Genomic DNA, 17,991 nt, shown 5'->3' with positions numbered 1-17,991 from the left:
GTGTTTCCTCTCTATGCATGAGATAAGTTCCTCCTGTCCCAAGACACAAACCATGTGCACAGAGTGAGTGTGTGTTTCTGCATCAAGAAGCTTCATCAGTGACATTTCACTGAAAACCTGCAGCCTGTGTGTGTGTGTGTGTGTGTGTGTGTGTATGTTGACATGAAGTTATTCTCAATTTTACGTTGACCAGTGCGACGTTTGTTCCGAACCTCCCTGTGTGGAAGGAGCTGTTTGTTTGGTGATCTTTCTGAAACTGTGACAAGTGACCTGTGGTAATTAAAAGCTGCTGCTGGACTCAGTCCACAGAGCTCTGAGGTAATAATCAGACAAGTGAACGAACAAACAAACAAACCAAAGAAAGAATGAACCCTGGAACAGACGACAGAATGAACAAACAAAAAGACAAACACACCCACAAATTAATGAACAATCCTCAGAATAAATGAACAAACAAACAAACAGACGGGTTAAAACAAAACCTCCATTGTGGTATTAATGGTATTAAAGTAATTCCTTTTTTAGGTTTTATTTTGAAAGTCCTGACAGGAAGTGTGTGTGTGACAGTGAACGTCAGCTGGAGGCAGATGATGATGATGTGTGATCACATTCAGCTCAGTGGAGTCGAACAGTGGACGCAGCAGGAATCCTCCGTCTGTGTCTCGGTTTCCCTCTGGTGCTTTTTGTTTTTCTGTAAATGGAATAAAAACGATGGAGAGAATCAAATGTCAGCAGAGGAGGTGAAGTGAAGTCCAGGCTGCTCCAGACCTGAGCTCCAGACCTGAGCTCCAGACCTGAGCTCCAGACCTGAGCTCCAGACCTGAACTCCAGACCTGAGCTCCAGACCTGAGCTCCAGACCTGAGCTCCAGACCTGAACTCCAGACCTGAGCTCCAGACCTGAACTCCAGACCTGAGCTCCAGACCTGAACTCCAGACCTGAACTCCAGACCTGAGCTCCAGACCTGAGCTCCAGACCTGAGCTCCAGACCTGAGCTCCAGACCTGAACTCCAGACCTGAACTCCAGACCTGAACTCCAGACCTGAGCTCCAGACCTGAACTCCAGACCTGAACTCCAGACCTGAGCGGTGTGAAGATGAGAAGTTTGCTCCTGGTCTCACTGTGTTTCTCAACATGTCTGCTCCTGGTGAGTCTCCTCTGATCTCCATGGTGACACACTGGAGGAACTTTAATTCTAAGTATATTATAAGTTCATTCATTATTATCATTCATTATAAGTTCATTCTAACTCTTTTATAAAATTGACTAATTGACCTTTCTGGTCATTTTTGACATATGGGACAATCCTGCTTCACGTTCTGTGTATTTCTGCTAATTCTATAATTGTTCTGATGATTTACTGCTGTTATATTTTCACAGTTAAATCTTCTCTTTATCTTCTTGATTTAAAGTTTATCTGATCAATCGTTACCATCTTCGATTGATCAGCGAAGCCAGTTTTCTTTAGTGCTTCTGATGTGAGTATTTGCTGTTCTTCGTCAGTCTTGTTTCTGTCAACATCTCAAAGTGTGGGAGTGTTAGTGAGACGAAATGAGAAAACCCACATGTGAAATAGATCAGTGATGGTGATAATAATAGACTAACGATGACTTCAAACAGCTGATTGACCAATAATCAAAAAGTGTCTCATCAATTAACTAATTGTTTAATCACCTGTAGATTCCCTGGGAAATGAAAATGTGAAAACCTCCCTGAACTGTTGAGAATGAACACGAGAGGCAGCTCAACTTGTTCTGTTTTCTTTTACTGGGAATAATCTCCCTCTGTCTGTTTGCTCTCGTCGAGTCGCCCTCCAGCTTTTTCCTTCCAGCCCCTCACACTTGACTTGCTCCGGTGTTGATCCACCTCACAGGATAAACAGTGGAAGTGCTCTCTGTCTCTTTTCCCATAATGCCCCTGAGACTAAAAGCAGACGGAGCTGCCACCAGGTTCACGTTAGCCCCAAAAAAAAAGTGGTTTAATTACCTGACTGATGATCGCTGCCGCCACCAAAGTGCACAAACACCTTTTGACACAAGCACACATGCTTCCCTCTTCTCCCTCGCCCATTTATTATTGTCCTGGTAATCAGAACCTCCCTGACTTGCTCAAAGTTCAGAGGGATGGATAGAAACCGACGATTATAATTTCTGCCTTTCTGCAACCAAGACTGACCAAAGCTTGAATTTGAATCAAATTTTGGACAAACAATCATTTGAAGGATAAACAGATTCGATTTTGGTAGCCAAAGGTCAAAGGACAAGCTACCAATGGTCTCACGAAGCTTTTTTCTTTTTTTACCTTATGGACGTGATATCTCTGCAGCGCATTGAGGGAATCTTTCAACACTTGGCACAAACATTCACTTGGACTCACAGATTGACTGATTTCATGTGGGTAGCCACAGGGCAAAGGTCAAGGTCACAGTGACCTCACATGTTTTTGATCTCAAGACCGATTCGAGGGGAGTTTCTTCACCCTGTGATCTGTTGTAACTTTCTAACTCAAAGATGAACTGATTAGATTTCAGTGGTCAAAGTTCGCACTGATCTTTCGTGAATCTGGACAAATAAATAACTGCACTGGTCGGTGGAGGCATACAAATGGAAAACAGTATTTCTAGTATTTTCACAAGGAATCGCAACAAACATTATCTTTTCACAGAGACCTGGCTATATGCTAGATTCACGACAAACAATATAAATAATCACTGATTGCAGCCGTTTTTAAAAGCTGTAAAACTGTGTGGGGCTTCACGTTAATCTCAACCGCCACAGCGCTGAACAGAAATCCAGCATTTCAAAGTTCGTCAAATTCAACCCACAGGAAAAGAAAATGTGATCTTTCCACTGAAGATGAAAAGACTTCTGACTTTTCCACCCAGCATTAAACTACCGGAGCTTGTATCAGAGGCGGGCAGTGATAAATGAAGACATTTCCATATGAGAGGGACGGCAGCTGCAGGTTTCTGTTCTCCTGCCATGCGAGCCCACGTCGAGTCGCAGGTGACTCATCCAATTTGTTTGCCTGAAACACCAACAGGCGCCGCCATCCTCCCCCGGCACCATCAATTAGATCCGTGTGTCGCCTCCACCACATGAATGGATGTAAAATGTACCTGTGATGTGACACGTTTATCAGTTTGAATATTTACGTGTTTTCCGGCCGTGGTCACGCAGCTTCATGTTTTTACGTGATTTATCGTAAACACGTCTGACCACCAGTCGAACATCAGGTTCATTTTACTGCGCAAACTTTTTTATTATTCATTATCATTATCATTATCACTATGAACTGGTGCTGCTGTAATTTTCAGACATAATAATGATGGTAAATAATATTAATTATAATTATAGTAATAAGTAGAGAGAGAGAGAGAGAGAGAGAGAGACTATGGGAGGGTAAAAACACCCATAAATAGAGCTGTGCAACAATACAGAATAAATAATTATCAATAATGTTATTATCATTAATAGAAGATCAGGAATAAACAGAAACCACAACCTTTACTCAGGAGCAAAAATCAAATGTTCATAAGTATTATTATTATTATTTCAATGTTAAATCTGATGTATTACTGTTCATGTGTGCAGTTTATATACACAAGTTTAAACTGCTGTTATTTTTTACATACCTTGCATGTCAGTTATTTCTGTTAAGCAAGCGACACAATCCTCAGAACCGAATCTACAACATTTCAAAATAAAAGCTTTGTAATTCAGCTTGATGTGAAGCATTACAGGAACAAAACGAATGTTGTTCTTTTACTTTGTTGAGAAATTGTATCTGAAGTGATCTTTTTTCTAATCCATTGGTTTCCTGGATTTAAAATTTGAACGTAAGATCAACAGTGTTTTAATAATTAGGCCACAGAGACGCTGCGGCTGGATTGTAGTTTAACATTTAACATGATGTTACGTGCCGTGACTCCTCGTGTGCAGCTGCTTCCTCACCGTCACTGTTGAGCCGTGAGCAGGAACATCAACACGATGAGAGGAAACATTATGAGCAGCCAGCGAACAACTAAAAATATGAGCGGCTCTGTCAGGTGGCGTCTTGTTCTTCTTATAATCTGGTGTGAATTTGGTTAATTCCGCAGATAGAATGTTTGAAGTGTAAATCCCGCTGGATTAGAGGATCAACTAAACAGTCCTCCCTCTTAAACTGTTGATTTTCCTCTAAAATCTAACAAAAGCTTCTCTCAAGTCCGTCCCGCTGTATAAACTCCATCTGTCAGGACCTGTGTCCTGTGGACATGTGTGAAGTCTCTTTACTGGACTTCCTGGTTTTTGTTTTTGCTTAGACAACCTATATATGGAACCTAAAAAATAACCTGGTTTGGAGGAGTAGCCTGTCCTGTCTGGTGAAATCTTTCCATCTCTTACTCGTCTTGTCGTATTTGGCGTGACAGAGCAACACGATGCTCGGAGTGACACCGTTGATGTGGTTTTGGGACGCGCTTCACAGGCACTGGTTGTCGGCATGCAGGTTTGGGCTGGGGTGCAGGTTTCCACTTCATATTTATGGACATGATATCTTGCATTATAGACCGTGGATACTCGTTACGCTGCAGAGGGCGACTACTCCTCTGGGATAGCCCCACTTACATGAGGTGTACCTCAAGGATCCGTTCTAGGCTCTGTCCTATTCTCCCTATATATGCTGCCCCGAGCATCTCCCTAGCATTCTCCTTGAGTTCAGCAAGTTCTTATCCCACCTGATTTTATTGTATATTGTATATTTTATTTTTAATTGTTCTACTCATTCTATTTTTACTCAGATGTGTTGTGTGTTACCGCGCTCTTGTTCTACCTCGTACTTGTGAAGCACTTTGGTCAACCAAGTTGTTTTAAAATGTGAAATATAAATTAACATCGACACTGCACGTGTCTGTAATCAATGAGCATGCGTGTCAGGGTCAGTTACACAAAGTCAGTGCAGTGACATTAACTGAACCCGCCTCACAGTTTCAGGAAACCTGCAAATGTCCTGCACACGTCTCGTCTTAAAATCAGAATCTGTTGCACATGAGAGTGACGATAGATTGAAGGAATTCTGTGGGAAACACTGCAGAGAGAGTGAAACCAAATCCCTTGATCTGCCAAATTATTCAGATCCACACCAAAATGTCATTGCAGACAGACAGACAGACAGACAGACAGGTGGACGGATGGACAGACGGACAGACAGACAGACAGACATGCTTTGTCAGGTGTGTGGATATGGACAGGAATACTAAACTCCGGGTGTGGGAGTCAACTGTTGGAGTTTTCCAAAGAAAACAAATACGTGTGGATGCAGACTGTGTTATCACAGCGAAGGGAAGTGCAGCGGGTTTGTTTTGCTCCGACTCATGATGAGGACGCGACGCTGTGAAACTCTGAAGCAGATGGAGAAGCCGGAGTCGGAGGTCGACAGTCATTTTAACAAACCAAGACTTAATTTCTACATGAGTGAGATTTGATGCAACTGCAGCCTTGTTACCCAAAGGACCAGCTGGAGAAGTAAATGAGCAGCAGTCTTCCCTCGCTCTGCTGCTACCGTCCCTGCGGCTGCCCTTGAGCAAGGCACTGGACCTTGAACGTGCCCGGTCTAAACCGAAGATTGAGATGGCAGATACATGCAGCACATGTTAGAATCAGATTTTCATCTCAAACCATCAGCGAGGGAAGATTTAAAGTGAACAAGGCGTGAGGAATCTGTGCGACTCATCTCTGTGAATCGTCTTCGCTGCCCAGAAAACACAGCGGCTCTGATGAGCTCTGATAAACTCTTCTGTCCGAAACCTTTGCTGTGGCCGATCTGCATTCGCTAACGTCTGGTACCACACTTTCACATGACGCGGTTCACTAAGCCTCTTATCTCAACATGTCAAGGATTTGTTTCTTTAGTCACAAACATACAGGGCATGCTGGGTATGACTCATGACGTCGTGGTGTTTAGTCATCAATCACAAAGCGAGTTTAGAAACAGAAATTCCTTTGAACGAAAGGAAGAAAATAAAATCCCCTGTAAACGCACTTCAGGCTAAAAAACTCCATCTTATCGTCGTTTGTAAACAAGACCCCAAAACTCAGCTTCCGGAATCTAAACCTAAATCAAAGCTGCACAATAAACCACGACTTAATGAATATTAACGATCGCTCCTCTTTCATGATGGAGATTATTGTTTATTAACCAAATTAAGGCAGGACACATTTATTTATAACATTCAGCAGCGACACACAGAAACCACAACCAAGCTCCCCCCCGACGTCGTCACCTCGACGTCTGAAATGTGAATCTAATTAGCTGGAGGTTAAATCTGATTAAATTGTTAAAGGTTTCCTCTCCAGTGACGAGCCGCAGGCGTTTATCTGACTCACGGTCTTTGCTGCCTTCCACACCCGCCCTGACACCGTCTGAGGATGAGAAACAAACTGGAGGCCACACACAGACACACACACACACACACACAGTGATTTGACCGACGAGTCAAGATTCGAAATGTTTTCAAGTTCTATTCAATTAATAAGTTGAATTAATAGTTGACAAATACAGACAGAATAATAACAATAAAACAAAATAAATAGTAATGGTATCATCTAGATTTTAATTTGGATTTGTACCAAACTGCACAGAAATATTGTGTTTGTGTTTATGTGTGTGTGTTTATGTGTGTGTGTGTGTGTGTGTGTGTGTGTGTGTGTCTCTACTGTCCCAGCTGCAGTTTGATGAAACGTCAAACCAGAACTCACGTGAGTGTTTTCTGATCTGTCGTCTCGTTCGTTTAACAGAAGGTTAAAACCAGAAAAAACGAAATGAACCGGATGCAGAGTGTTGGCTCCGGGTTTAAAGTCACATGGTTTGTAACTCGGCTCACGTTCACGTCTCACCGCACAAAGTAATTCCACAAAAATCTGCCTGTGACTCACACGTCGGCTTCTCAACTGTCGTGTGTGTTGTGAACGGCCGGAGGGAGAGCGGCTGAATCTGGACACGTGTCATGTTTGATATTAATTTAAAATAAACATGTGTCACGTATGTGTAAATACTTTAATCGAACTTTTGAAGGTTAGAGTTTGGATGTTTTAGGCGTTAGAAGCAGTTGACAAATCACGACACAGTGGTCCAACTGGCCAATCAGGATAGACTGGGCTTAATGAGGAGGCGGGTCTCGGATGAGGAAAGTGTCTCATATTCTCGTCATCTTGAACTCGGCACAAACAGCGACCTGTATTCTCTTCTTCCCCTGCAGGTCGACAGCCGGCATCCAACCTGTAACTTCATGCTGGAGGTGGAGAGAGACCAGCTGGAGTGCGTGAAGCGACTGAGGGAGGAGGAGGTCGGCGGCGGCCAAAAAGGTCACGATCACTCAGCAACGGGTCAAACTGAGCCGCCACTTCCTTCAGCAGTCTATGTTGCAGGGTGTGAAGACTCTGTATTCAGAACTTTAATTCACTGAAGAAGAGGTTTCACTAACTGCATGAAGTCAGAGTTTAGTAAAAAGATGGAGATTCCCCTGCGGATGTGTGCTGCTGTGCATCAGCTGTGTCGGAGGTCCGGCCTCACATGTGTCTCTGGGTGTCTCGTGCACCCATGAGTTCAGATTCCATCCCTGTCCTTTCTTGCCCTCCCTGTCTTCTGTGTGACTTCCTCTCCTTCACTGCTTCTCACTTCTCTCTTTCTTTACCTCGGCACTTTCATCCTCCTTTTTTTTAAACAACCTTTTCGTCTCAGCTCGTCTCTCTCCGAGCTCGTCTTTAATTTTCTCTCCTCCTTTAATTACCTTCTCTCAGAACGACACTCACTTTTCTTAATCTGTTCTCCGTAAGAAAAGGTTTTCGGTCGTCGGAGAGACTCGACAAGAATAAGCTTTGGTTCCCACGTTCCGACACAGGAACCCCAAATGCTGGGGTCCTCAAAAGAGGTGGTCTTCATGGCCCCTGAAATTAGGACACAGTTTGCATTTTGCTTTTTCCTCGAAGATAAAATAGAAAGTTTTGCTTCTCTGATTCTGCTCTTTTTTGATTTGAAACTCATAGATTTCTTTTTATAGCAGTATTTTCTTACTTCACTGTCTTTTGCAGAGATTCTGGGCTCAATTTTACCAACGTGTCTATTCATCTGTCGCTAAAACGCCTTGTTGACTGCTCGGCTTGCCATCAGCACTTTTGTGCCCATTAAGGCTGCAGAGCTGGAGCAGCTATTTATGGCAGCAGTATATGTTTGCTCTGTTTCTGGAGGGTGGGCGGAGGTTCCTTCTGTTCTGATCAAGTCTAAATCCTCCACACGCCTTACGCAAATTGTTCTGGTGTTCACAAATGCAAAATCCGAAATCCATGACGAGCAGTGGAATTGTTTTCAAAGGGATGTAGTTCGTCTCTGGTCCCGCTGTCATCAGCTCCTCGTGCTGAGCTAATTGCTCACAGGGCTGCTCATGCAGTAATCTTTTAATTATTAGAGTATTTTGTTGTCATTTATCCTATTCACCGTATTCACGTCCACCGAGGAGCTTATGTGTTAGCCTCTGTCTCTTAGTTTCATCATGTGACCGATGCTAAATTGTTCTGGATTTCGTTTTATGTTTCACTAAGAAACATTTACTCATGAAGCTGCTCTTTTCATCGTCACAGTCGCGGGTTGCAAAGGAACGTGGGACAACATCGCGTGTTGGGATCGAGCTGAGATCGGAGAGACGGTCACCATCCCCTGTCCTCGAGTCCTCAAGACTCTGTTTGGCAAAAATGGTAAAACCTTTATTATTATTATTACTATTATTACTCCTTCGTACGACAGGTCGGGCTGTCCCTGCTGCTCTCTCTCCTCTCGTCACCCCGCCACCAGCGCAATGCATGATGGTATATATTGCTCAGTCAGTGTCCATCGGTTGTACGCTGCTCTTCACAATGCATTGTGGGTAACGATGAGTGAACTGTACAGTGGACTGCACTGTGATTAGTGAGTGACAGTCATTGTGTCAGATAAGAATAAGAATGATATTCCTGCTCAGCTGATGAAATCATCTCAATCCTTGAACCAAAGCAGAAGTTCAACAGAAATGGTTTCGTTGGAGATCATCCGCTGAGCGTCTCCTCTTCTCTCCTGTCAGGTAACATCAGCAGGAACTGCTCGTCTGCCGGATGGTCGGAGGTTTTCCCAAACATCAGCAGTGTGTGTGAGTCGGACACGAGCCAGGACAAGGTACAGTGACGCCACGTCTGTCGCCCTCTTGCTCTTTCGGTCTGTAAAGGTCAGAGCTGCGTTTCACCTGAGCCCTGATGCTTTTTCACATTTTCACTCTTGGACCAATTTGCGTAAAACAGCAGTTGTCGTGTTGTGTTTTCAGTTTGAACCCGAAACAAACATCAAGAATAGAATAGAGCTCCTTTATTGGCACGGTGGTGCGAGATTCAAGCGTAACACAACACCTGAAGGTATTTTTAAGGAAATGATGTAAACTGGATGTCGCTGGTTTGTTTTGGGGACATTTCAGTGAGGGAGCAGGAGAAGAGTCGCTGGTGAGGGGGACGATCGACCTTGTTTGTTCTCGGCGAAGATGATAATTGCTGCTTCCTCTTTCACTGCTCCGGTTCGGGTCACGACTGGTCATATTCTGAATCACCCATTGTGCTTGTTAAACTAACTGCCTGTTGCTCTGCTCGGTGTCTGGCTCCTCGTTCAGTCCATTTCTGCCTCTTTATCCGTCCTTCTCTTTCTGCCTTTCTTTGTCTTCACTTGTCCTGAAAATAGTGTCTGGACATTTTCTGCAGTTTGCATTTCTCATGTAGAAGAAGCAGGCGGAGATTGTCCGGGAACATTCAGGCAAGGGGTGGAGATCAAAAATGTCCTGAACGATATTTTCTGTCCGTCAGATCAGGTCTATCTCCCTGTTTGCAGGACTAAGAAATAAAAAGTTGCTTTTATTTCTAGGACGGAGAGGATGATTCAAAGCTCTGAGAATCATCACAACATGAGTCAACTGGAGGACAAAGACAGGAAGTAAAGTAGGAAACACAATGAAATGTCTAAAGGCACATTTCTATAGGAAATAAAATATGAAAAAGGAAAGATAACTGGGACGAGGCATGTCTCACACACACACACACACACACACACACACACACACACACACACACACCCACACACACACACACATCTGTTCTTCCTCCTCGTTCCAGAATTAAAAGTTTTCTCCACAAAAAAAACACCGTTTCTCTTGATCCTCCAACGCACGCAGTTTAATGAGGCTGAATCTGATGCAAACCTTCACTCAGAGCTCAGGCGCCTCGTTGCATCACATCTGTGCTGAGGAACGCAATTTATGTCCTGACGAAGGGAAGCAGGTCAATTCACTTTAACTTTATTCAAACCAGATTAAAACAAACCTCGTCGCTCTTTGCTGCTGTGTAACTGCAGCTTCCTCCATGTTCACTCGCTCGTTCTGGTTCATGCATGCACCACTGAATTACCCACTGTGGTGTCCTGCCTCCCCTCTCTCTCTCTCTCTCTCTCTCTCTCTCTCTCTCCCCCCCTCTCTCTCTCTCTCTCTCTCTCTCCCCCTCTCCCCCTCCTCCTGGAGGACGTGACCAGAGAAGCCAGATTTGTGACAGTTTTAGCAAATATGAGAAAAGGTTGTTAATATTATATTCGAGCGTAAAGCTAGTTCACGTCTGCAGCCTCTCGGCAGGTCCGAGTAGAAAGACGACACCACATGACAACACAAACACATTTCACGAGAGTATGTTCATCAAATGAATGAAACCAAGTCAAAAGAGCCGGGCGATGAAAATGTCGTGGCTTTTTGTCCAGTGTTATTTTTGTAAATGCTCCGTACGGCACCTTCATCTCACCTGCAGGCTCAGTAAGTGACTGTTTCAGAACAACTTCAAGGCTCAGTGAGTTTCAGAGGTGTGACGCAGTGAGGACCGTTAGAAAACAGCAGTAACCGTCCTCCTCCCGCTGCAGCTCGTCTTCTACGTGGTCGTGCAGACGCTCTACACCCTGGGCCACAGTCTGTCTTTGATCGCCCTCACCACCGGGAGCGCCATCCTCTACCTGTTCCGGTGAGACCGGTCATCACACGGCTATTACACCAGATAAAACTTTGTGTGTGCAAATATATGTTTTGACGAAACACAAGTGTTGTGATGATGCTGTTGGTTTAATTGGATTTTAAATTAAGTGCAGCAATTAGACGCTTTAATTTCACAACTTTATTATAACTTGTCCATTGATATGTGTGTATCCTGGGAACACATGGCTCCCTTCATTCTGTTAATTGAAATGATGTTGATTGGATCCGCTTCATTTGTTTCTGTTGGGATTAGTTTTAAAAAGCTTCCGCAGGTTTTACTCAGGTGTGAAAAAACGGATGAAGGGAGCCTCGCAAAGAAAACAGAAATATATTGAACTCTTTTCTAAAATGCGAATCTTGACCAACCTCAACAATCTATAACGTCCCCGTCACGGCAGCACAGGAAATATGTACGACACAGGCAGATTCAGTTTGAACCGAGAGCTGTTCAAACGATGTTGTTGTTCTGACAGAGTTATGTTGTGTACCTGTAACGTCTGTGCAGGAAGCTCCACTGCACCAGGAACTACATCCACCTCAACCTCTTCTTCTCCTTCATCCTGAGAGCCGTGGCCGTGCTGGTCAAGGACGACATCATCTTCAACCGAACCTCGCAGTGCTCCAACCAGCCTTCACTGGTGAGGTCGCCGCAGCTGTCCCCACGTGGTCGCGTCCCCAAAACTGTCACAGAGGGGAAACCGATGTTATGAAATAGAAAATGAGGTTTTGCAGAAATGAGCCACTCAATTTTTCCTATTTAAGTTTTGCAAACATAAATAGTTGAAGTATTCTCTGCATCATAAAAACTAGCAAACCGTTTACTGACGTTAACCGAGTGGGACTGAAAAACCCTATTTAGTACGATATAGATTTTAAATGACATTGTATTCATTGACCTCTTGTCTTTTAATGTTTTTCTTTTCTTGTTTTTAATCTGTCGTCTCTGTGAATTCACGTTGCAGCGGCTGCTATTTACCGAGCTACATAAATAAAGTTATTATTGTATGATACTCATTAACAGGTAAGAGGCAGACATTTTGAATTGAAGCTAAAAGTATCTGACAGAAACTGAAGCGTCTCTGTAATTGCAGATACTCTGTGGTGGCGCTCTGACCTTTCTACTCACTGCTTGTAATTGTGTGATCCACAATTTGTTTATCCTCGGTGTTACCACTCGTTGATTGCCCCCGTGGAAGAATGGGAACATGTACCCACATATCAGGATCATTAGCATAATTGCCTGGTAGATTTCTAAAGGCGTCTGATCCAACTTCTCCGCTCTGCGAAGACAAACAATGAGATGTGATGAAAATGTTCTAAAGGTTCATTTTGTGTCACTGATAAAGCAGCTGCTAAAGGTTTTGTGACATTTAATATTTGAGGACTCAGGTTAGAGTCCGTAACCTCGTCGTATTTTCTACTCGTCTCGTGTGTATTTCTGTTTTCCAGGTGGGATGTAAAGCCAGCCTGGTTGTGTTCCAGTACTTCATCATGGCTAACTTCTTCTGGCTGCTGGTGGAGGGTCTGTACCTCCACACTCTGCTCGTCGTCATCTTCTCCGAGAACAGACACTTCATCGTCTACATGTTCATCGGCTGGGGTAGCTAATCCATTCCAGCTGATTTTGCTCTTCTGGATTTATGGCTCATTGTTTTCAAATGTCAAATGAAGTTTCAGAATAACTGGAGATGAAAGTGGAACGAGTATTTATCAAACTATTAAAAGTAAATCCTTCTCTTTTACTCTGACTTACACATTAAGCATAAAAGCTTTTTATTGAACCTTATGAACAAGTAAAACAATAAAAACTTATGGGGCCACATTTAGATTGCGAGTGATCGGTTCACGGACTAAAGAATTAAAAACAAGTTATGAAAGAGACAACTGTGTTGTTGCAACTTGCAGTTCTGCACACAAATGCAGCTGAAACCATGCGGCCTGACTGTCTGCGTGGACAGTAAAAACTTTTTGGATGATAGCACAAGTGTCCATGCAGCGGATATACGGCTCCACACAGGCAGCAACGCAACCACCAGGTGGCGATCTCTCGAAAGACAAAAAAAAAAAAAAGTCCTGAATCCGATTCACTCTTCCCCAAACTTTCATGGAGAACTTTTAATTAATTAATAAAAAACATGAGCTCCTTGTGGATTTAGATAAAAACTAAAGATGTAAACGAGGTTTCTCCGTGGCTGTTTGCAGGGATCCCCACCGTGTTCGTCTTTGCATGGACGATGACGAGGATTTATCTGGAAGACACCGGGTGAGTGCCGGCACCTGCATGACCACGTGACTCAGGAGGAATCTCCTCCGACGTGTTGTCTGATGTTTGAAGTCGTTTTCTTAATGATCTCTTATCTTCTCGTTCATTATGAGAAACTTCCACACACACAGAGATCTGTAATTTCATTAAGTCCACAAATCACATCGTATTGATGAGGTTCCGTCAGCAGACATGAGAACGTTGAGTCTGGTTCCTCGGATCTCTTCGTCTCCAGCTGCGGCTCATTATTAAACAATCTGCGCGGAGGTTTTCTACAAACGTCTCTACGACAATAACAAGCAGCGAGGACTCAGCTCCACAGTGTCGAGAACGGAACTTCAGCAGGAACGTAAATGTGTAAATATTTAAAGAATAAGTTTACAGACATGAATATGTACAAATGCGTAACTGTGTAAACACTGAAACACATTTTGTGTAAATCAACTCAAGTATATGAAGAAACTACTCAACCTGACATTTGCAATATAAAAATAGTATTTATGTAAACACAGTATACAGCTCTGGTGGAAAACCCAGAGTTTTATATAAAATTATATAGTTTCATCTGTCAATTAATACGAGAAACACATAAGATCTGATTTGCGTGAAAAACTTTTTTTGTCGAGGAGCCTGACCCAGATATTGTGTTTACTGATATTTGACATTAGTGTTTTTCACGATGCCCCCAGATGCTGGGAGAGGAATGACAACCCTATACCCAACTGGGTGATCAACGGACCAATAGGATTCTCCATTACGGTGGGTTGACGTTCATTCACTCTCTGTTTGTCGGCAGGTGCTCACCACTAGATGTCACTAGATTCTACACAGTGAAACTTTAAGCGTTTTCTGTAAAAACAGATTCAACGCGACAATTGGTCCTGAATTTTAAACAGACGTATAATAAATGCTTTGTCCTAATTCAGAGGACGCTTCCTTCGAAAGGACGCGGTCTCGACAGGCCGTTGTCTTCGTGCGTCAGGCAGATAGAGATCGACCACTAGTGACGTTAGTGATTTTTTAAAGGAAACAAAAAAGAAACAGACTTTAGTGATTTACTTCTCACGCAGTGATTTCCGTGGGTGGGAAAATGTTCAACGTGGTAAAAACCAAAATCACAGTTCCGTGTTTCTGAGGCTCAGCTGTTGTGATGACTTGGCTCTTTCCTTCCTGTCCCCAAGGTGAACTTCATCCTCTTCATCAGCATCATTCGGATCTTGGTTCAGAAGCTGAGGTGTCCTGACGTGGGCGGCAACGACCAATCACAATACAGGTATCTCACACGAGGCGAGGATGTGAACAATAGATCCCCTCTCTACCAAGTTTTTCCCCAGCATGCACCCTGAGACAGGTTCTTTGTGGTCAGGTGCTCTCGTGTCATCTGTATATACAGATGTATATACAGATGTATATACAGATGTATATATATCTGTATATACAGATCTGTGTACGGAGTTGGACCAAAATCTGTATTTCATGAAAATGATCACAGTCTCATAATTGGCTCATCCTTTGCTTTTATTTGTTTTACATACCAAAGTGTTAAAGCTTTGAAACAAACATCAGTTAAATGCTGCGACTGACATGTGCTCCTCTTGTGTTTGTGTCTCAGGAGGTTGGCCAAATCCACTCTGCTGCTGATCCCTCTGTTTGGGATCCACTACGTGGTCTTCGTGTCTCTGAGTGAATCCATCGCAGAGGATTATAAAATATTCTTTGACCTGGCCCTCGGATCCTTCCAGGTGCTTTGTTGGTCGTCCCTTTCAACCACGCTGTCGCCGCTTGTTGTTATCGTTGGTAAATCAGAGTGCTGGTGTCAGGGGTTGATCACGCCGAGGTCTTTTCAAAAAGAAAAATCGTTTCAAAGAATTCTGGGTGTTTATTTCTGTACAACAACGCAACCATTTATCTTGGAATTATTGTGGAGTAAGAACGACTGGCAGCAAGAGAGGCCCCAAAAAACACTGGCTCCTGAAAACAGTTCCATTCCAGGACACTTTGCTTTTATTCTTTACTTTTATAAATTCTAGATTTAATTTTAAAAAACGAGAGTCTTTTCAAATTCAGGACAAATGTTCACTCACTGATTTACTGATTGGATTTGGGTGGTGAAAGGTCAAGGGTCAAGTTCGTGATGGCCTCTCATGCTCTGGCCTCTTCAACAAGAAATTTCAAGTTTGTCTTTAGGGAATTAAAGTTTTGAGCAGTTGGACTCAAACACGAACAGCTTCAATTTTAATGATCACGTGATATTATATTTCACATAAGTTGAGGTAACTCATAATTATTTGATCATGTGTGACATTAAGAACAATTAAAAAAACACATATTTAATTGTCTTTCTTTTCTCACTATATTTAAAATGTGAAAAATCGTTATAAAACTAAAGTTTCCTCAGATAATTCTACTTTTGACAGATTTCTACTCGGTTGTTTTTCCACCCAGGGTCTGGTGGTGGCCATCCTGTACTGTTTCCTCAACAGCGAGGTAAGAGCTCATGATGTGAAACGACACTACACAGAATATGGTGTTAAGTCTTTTTAACTTTATCTTAATTTAGCAACATGCTCAGCTAATTCTAATAAATCAAATAATTACTCTTTTCTTACACTAGATTTTCATTTCCTTGCCATTTTAATTTGTTTATTTCTTCTTCTGTTCCTAACGTTTAAATATGTTCAGATGATTCCATTGCTCTACTCACTTGCTCTGGCAGGTTCAAGGCGAGCTGAAGAGGAAGTGGAGGAGCGTGTGTCTGAACTGTCGTCCGAGCAGAGGTCGCCACTTCAGCAGCGCCTTCGCCTCCAGGAACGGTTCAGAGCACATGATGCAGCTGCACCGCAACTCCCGAACCCAGTCCATCCTGCAGTCAGAGACCTCAGTGCTGTGAGGACTGGAGAGTTCAGGTTCCAGCTTTACAAACCTCGGTGAGGCGTCACGGAGGCGCCGTGACTGGACCTAAGGACCCTCTGACCGGTCGGGGCGTGCAAGTGCGAGAGCCGCAGTGTTTTTAAGCCGCGTTGAGAGTCGAGACATTTGAAGCCAACTTCACATTTAACCTGCTCTTCCTGGAGCCGTGCACACGAGTGAGGTACATGTATACATTTTAACTTGTATATGTTACACGTATGAATTAAATATTTATAAAATATAAATGTATATGTGTGTACGAGAAATGGTGCCATTATTCTCTTCAGGGATGTTTCCATCCTTTGGGCTTTAGGATGGAAACATGTCCCTTACCGTCCTCTGGTTTTCACTGTATCATCTATAGACATACACATATTTACACAGCTGTTAAATGAACAGGGTAAATGGTAAAGATAAGGCCATAGAAGCAGTGTGTTGGAAGTGAAACTACGATTTCACGGAAAGTTCGCAACACTGTGCGTAAACCAGTCAGCACAACTGACCTGGGAGAAATCTATTCCGACGTAACGTCATATGTGAGACGAGTCCCGGTGAAACAACAGCACGAGTCGTCTCTCAGGAAATGCAGGCAGAGGAGTTAAACTCGTTTGTTTTCCATTTCCTGCCGACAGTGTGCGGTGACCATGGCTTTCATCTGATTCTCACCATTCTCACGCTGAACCCAACGTCAGCCACTGAGGCAGAGAATCAGAAAACAGTTTTTAAAGCTGTTTAATTTGGAGGAAAGACCCAGTGGTAAATTTCTACAACACAACTATGTTCTCGTTTAAAGGTTCAGTGTGTAGAATATTTAGTGACATCTAGTGGTGAAGTGTCATGTTGCAGCTGAACACCCCCCCCCCCCCCCAAATATATTTAAATATAAAGTATTTAAATATATTTAAATATAAAGGGTCTTTTCTGGGGTAAAGAAAACTACAATTCATATAATTTAGCTTCACCTGAATCTTTCACACTGGACCTTTAAAACGCATCAGAACTCAAAACTACTCCGGACTTTTAGAGCCGCTAAAACATAGAATCTTGAAACCGCACGCGGAGACGTTCTGAGAAACTGAAACTTGAGATTCTGTTTCCTGTTTCCAGTTTGACGACAGATGTTTCAGAAACTACTTGGTCGTCCTCAGTGAACTGATTAGATTGTACTGCTTCACTGAAGGAACGTGAATAATGTGGCTTTTATTCACGCGGCTTTGCGCAGCGGTTGCATGATAATCTTTTTTTTATTGCTCTAGATATTTGCCTGTCGTCGTGTGATTTTCTTGAAGAATTGAAACCGTGTCAACAAAAAAAAGAAAAGTCTGCTTTGTTTGTAATGTGCTACGTTTTTCTGTTTTAGTCTTTGCAGCAAGAAAAAAAACTTCTTGACTTAAGAAGAAGATACGGAAGAAGTTTATTTTGTCCACCACACAGCCCATTATTAAGATCTTCGGTTAACAAAGGTGTAAAGCTGCTCACTGTCCAGAATTCCTCTTCTTAATTCAACATCGTGGTCGGTTTCCAGTCATATGAATCATATTTTAAAATAATACAAATTAAATAATTTAAGTTCATTAGCAGCCGGACTCGACCGTTACCTTAAAAGATACGACAAAACGCCAAATCTGACCTCAGTTCTAAGAATCGAAGAATCTGCTGGCGTTTATCACGAGGAGCTAAATGAGTAAATGTTTTGTAAATGTTTTGGTTAAATTTGGCGACAACGAGGAAGTTGAGGGACCTGCAATCTCCTGGGGTTTTTT

General features: G+C 42.9%; 1 protein-coding gene across 1 annotated transcript; it reads left to right on the top strand.

Moving 5' to 3' along the window:
* Positions 1 to 963: 963 nt before the first annotated feature.
* vipr2 (vasoactive intestinal peptide receptor 2) lies at positions 964 to 16,359 on the top strand. The gene is made up of 13 exons (XM_069511579.1): positions 964 to 1,146; positions 7,237 to 7,342; positions 8,615 to 8,728; positions 9,091 to 9,182; positions 10,947 to 11,044; positions 11,561 to 11,693; positions 12,505 to 12,655; positions 13,258 to 13,318; positions 14,008 to 14,077; positions 14,500 to 14,591; positions 14,931 to 15,060; positions 15,764 to 15,805; positions 16,035 to 16,359. The coding sequence occupies exons 1-13, from the start codon at positions 1,096 to 1,098 to the stop codon at positions 16,206 to 16,208; spliced, it is 1,314 nt and encodes a 437-aa protein (XP_069367680.1). The 5' UTR covers positions 964 to 1,095; the 3' UTR covers positions 16,209 to 16,359.
* Positions 16,360 to 17,991: the final 1,632 nt, after the last annotated feature.

This window comes from Paralichthys olivaceus, chromosome 16, assembly GCF_024713975.1.
Source record: "Paralichthys olivaceus isolate ysfri-2021 chromosome 16, ASM2471397v2, whole genome shotgun sequence".
Classification (NCBI taxonomy): Eukaryota; Metazoa; Chordata; class Actinopteri; order Pleuronectiformes; family Paralichthyidae; genus Paralichthys; species Paralichthys olivaceus.
The sequence above is the reverse complement of the archived record's forward strand: the minus strand, read 5'-3'. Positions and strand labels throughout refer to the sequence as shown.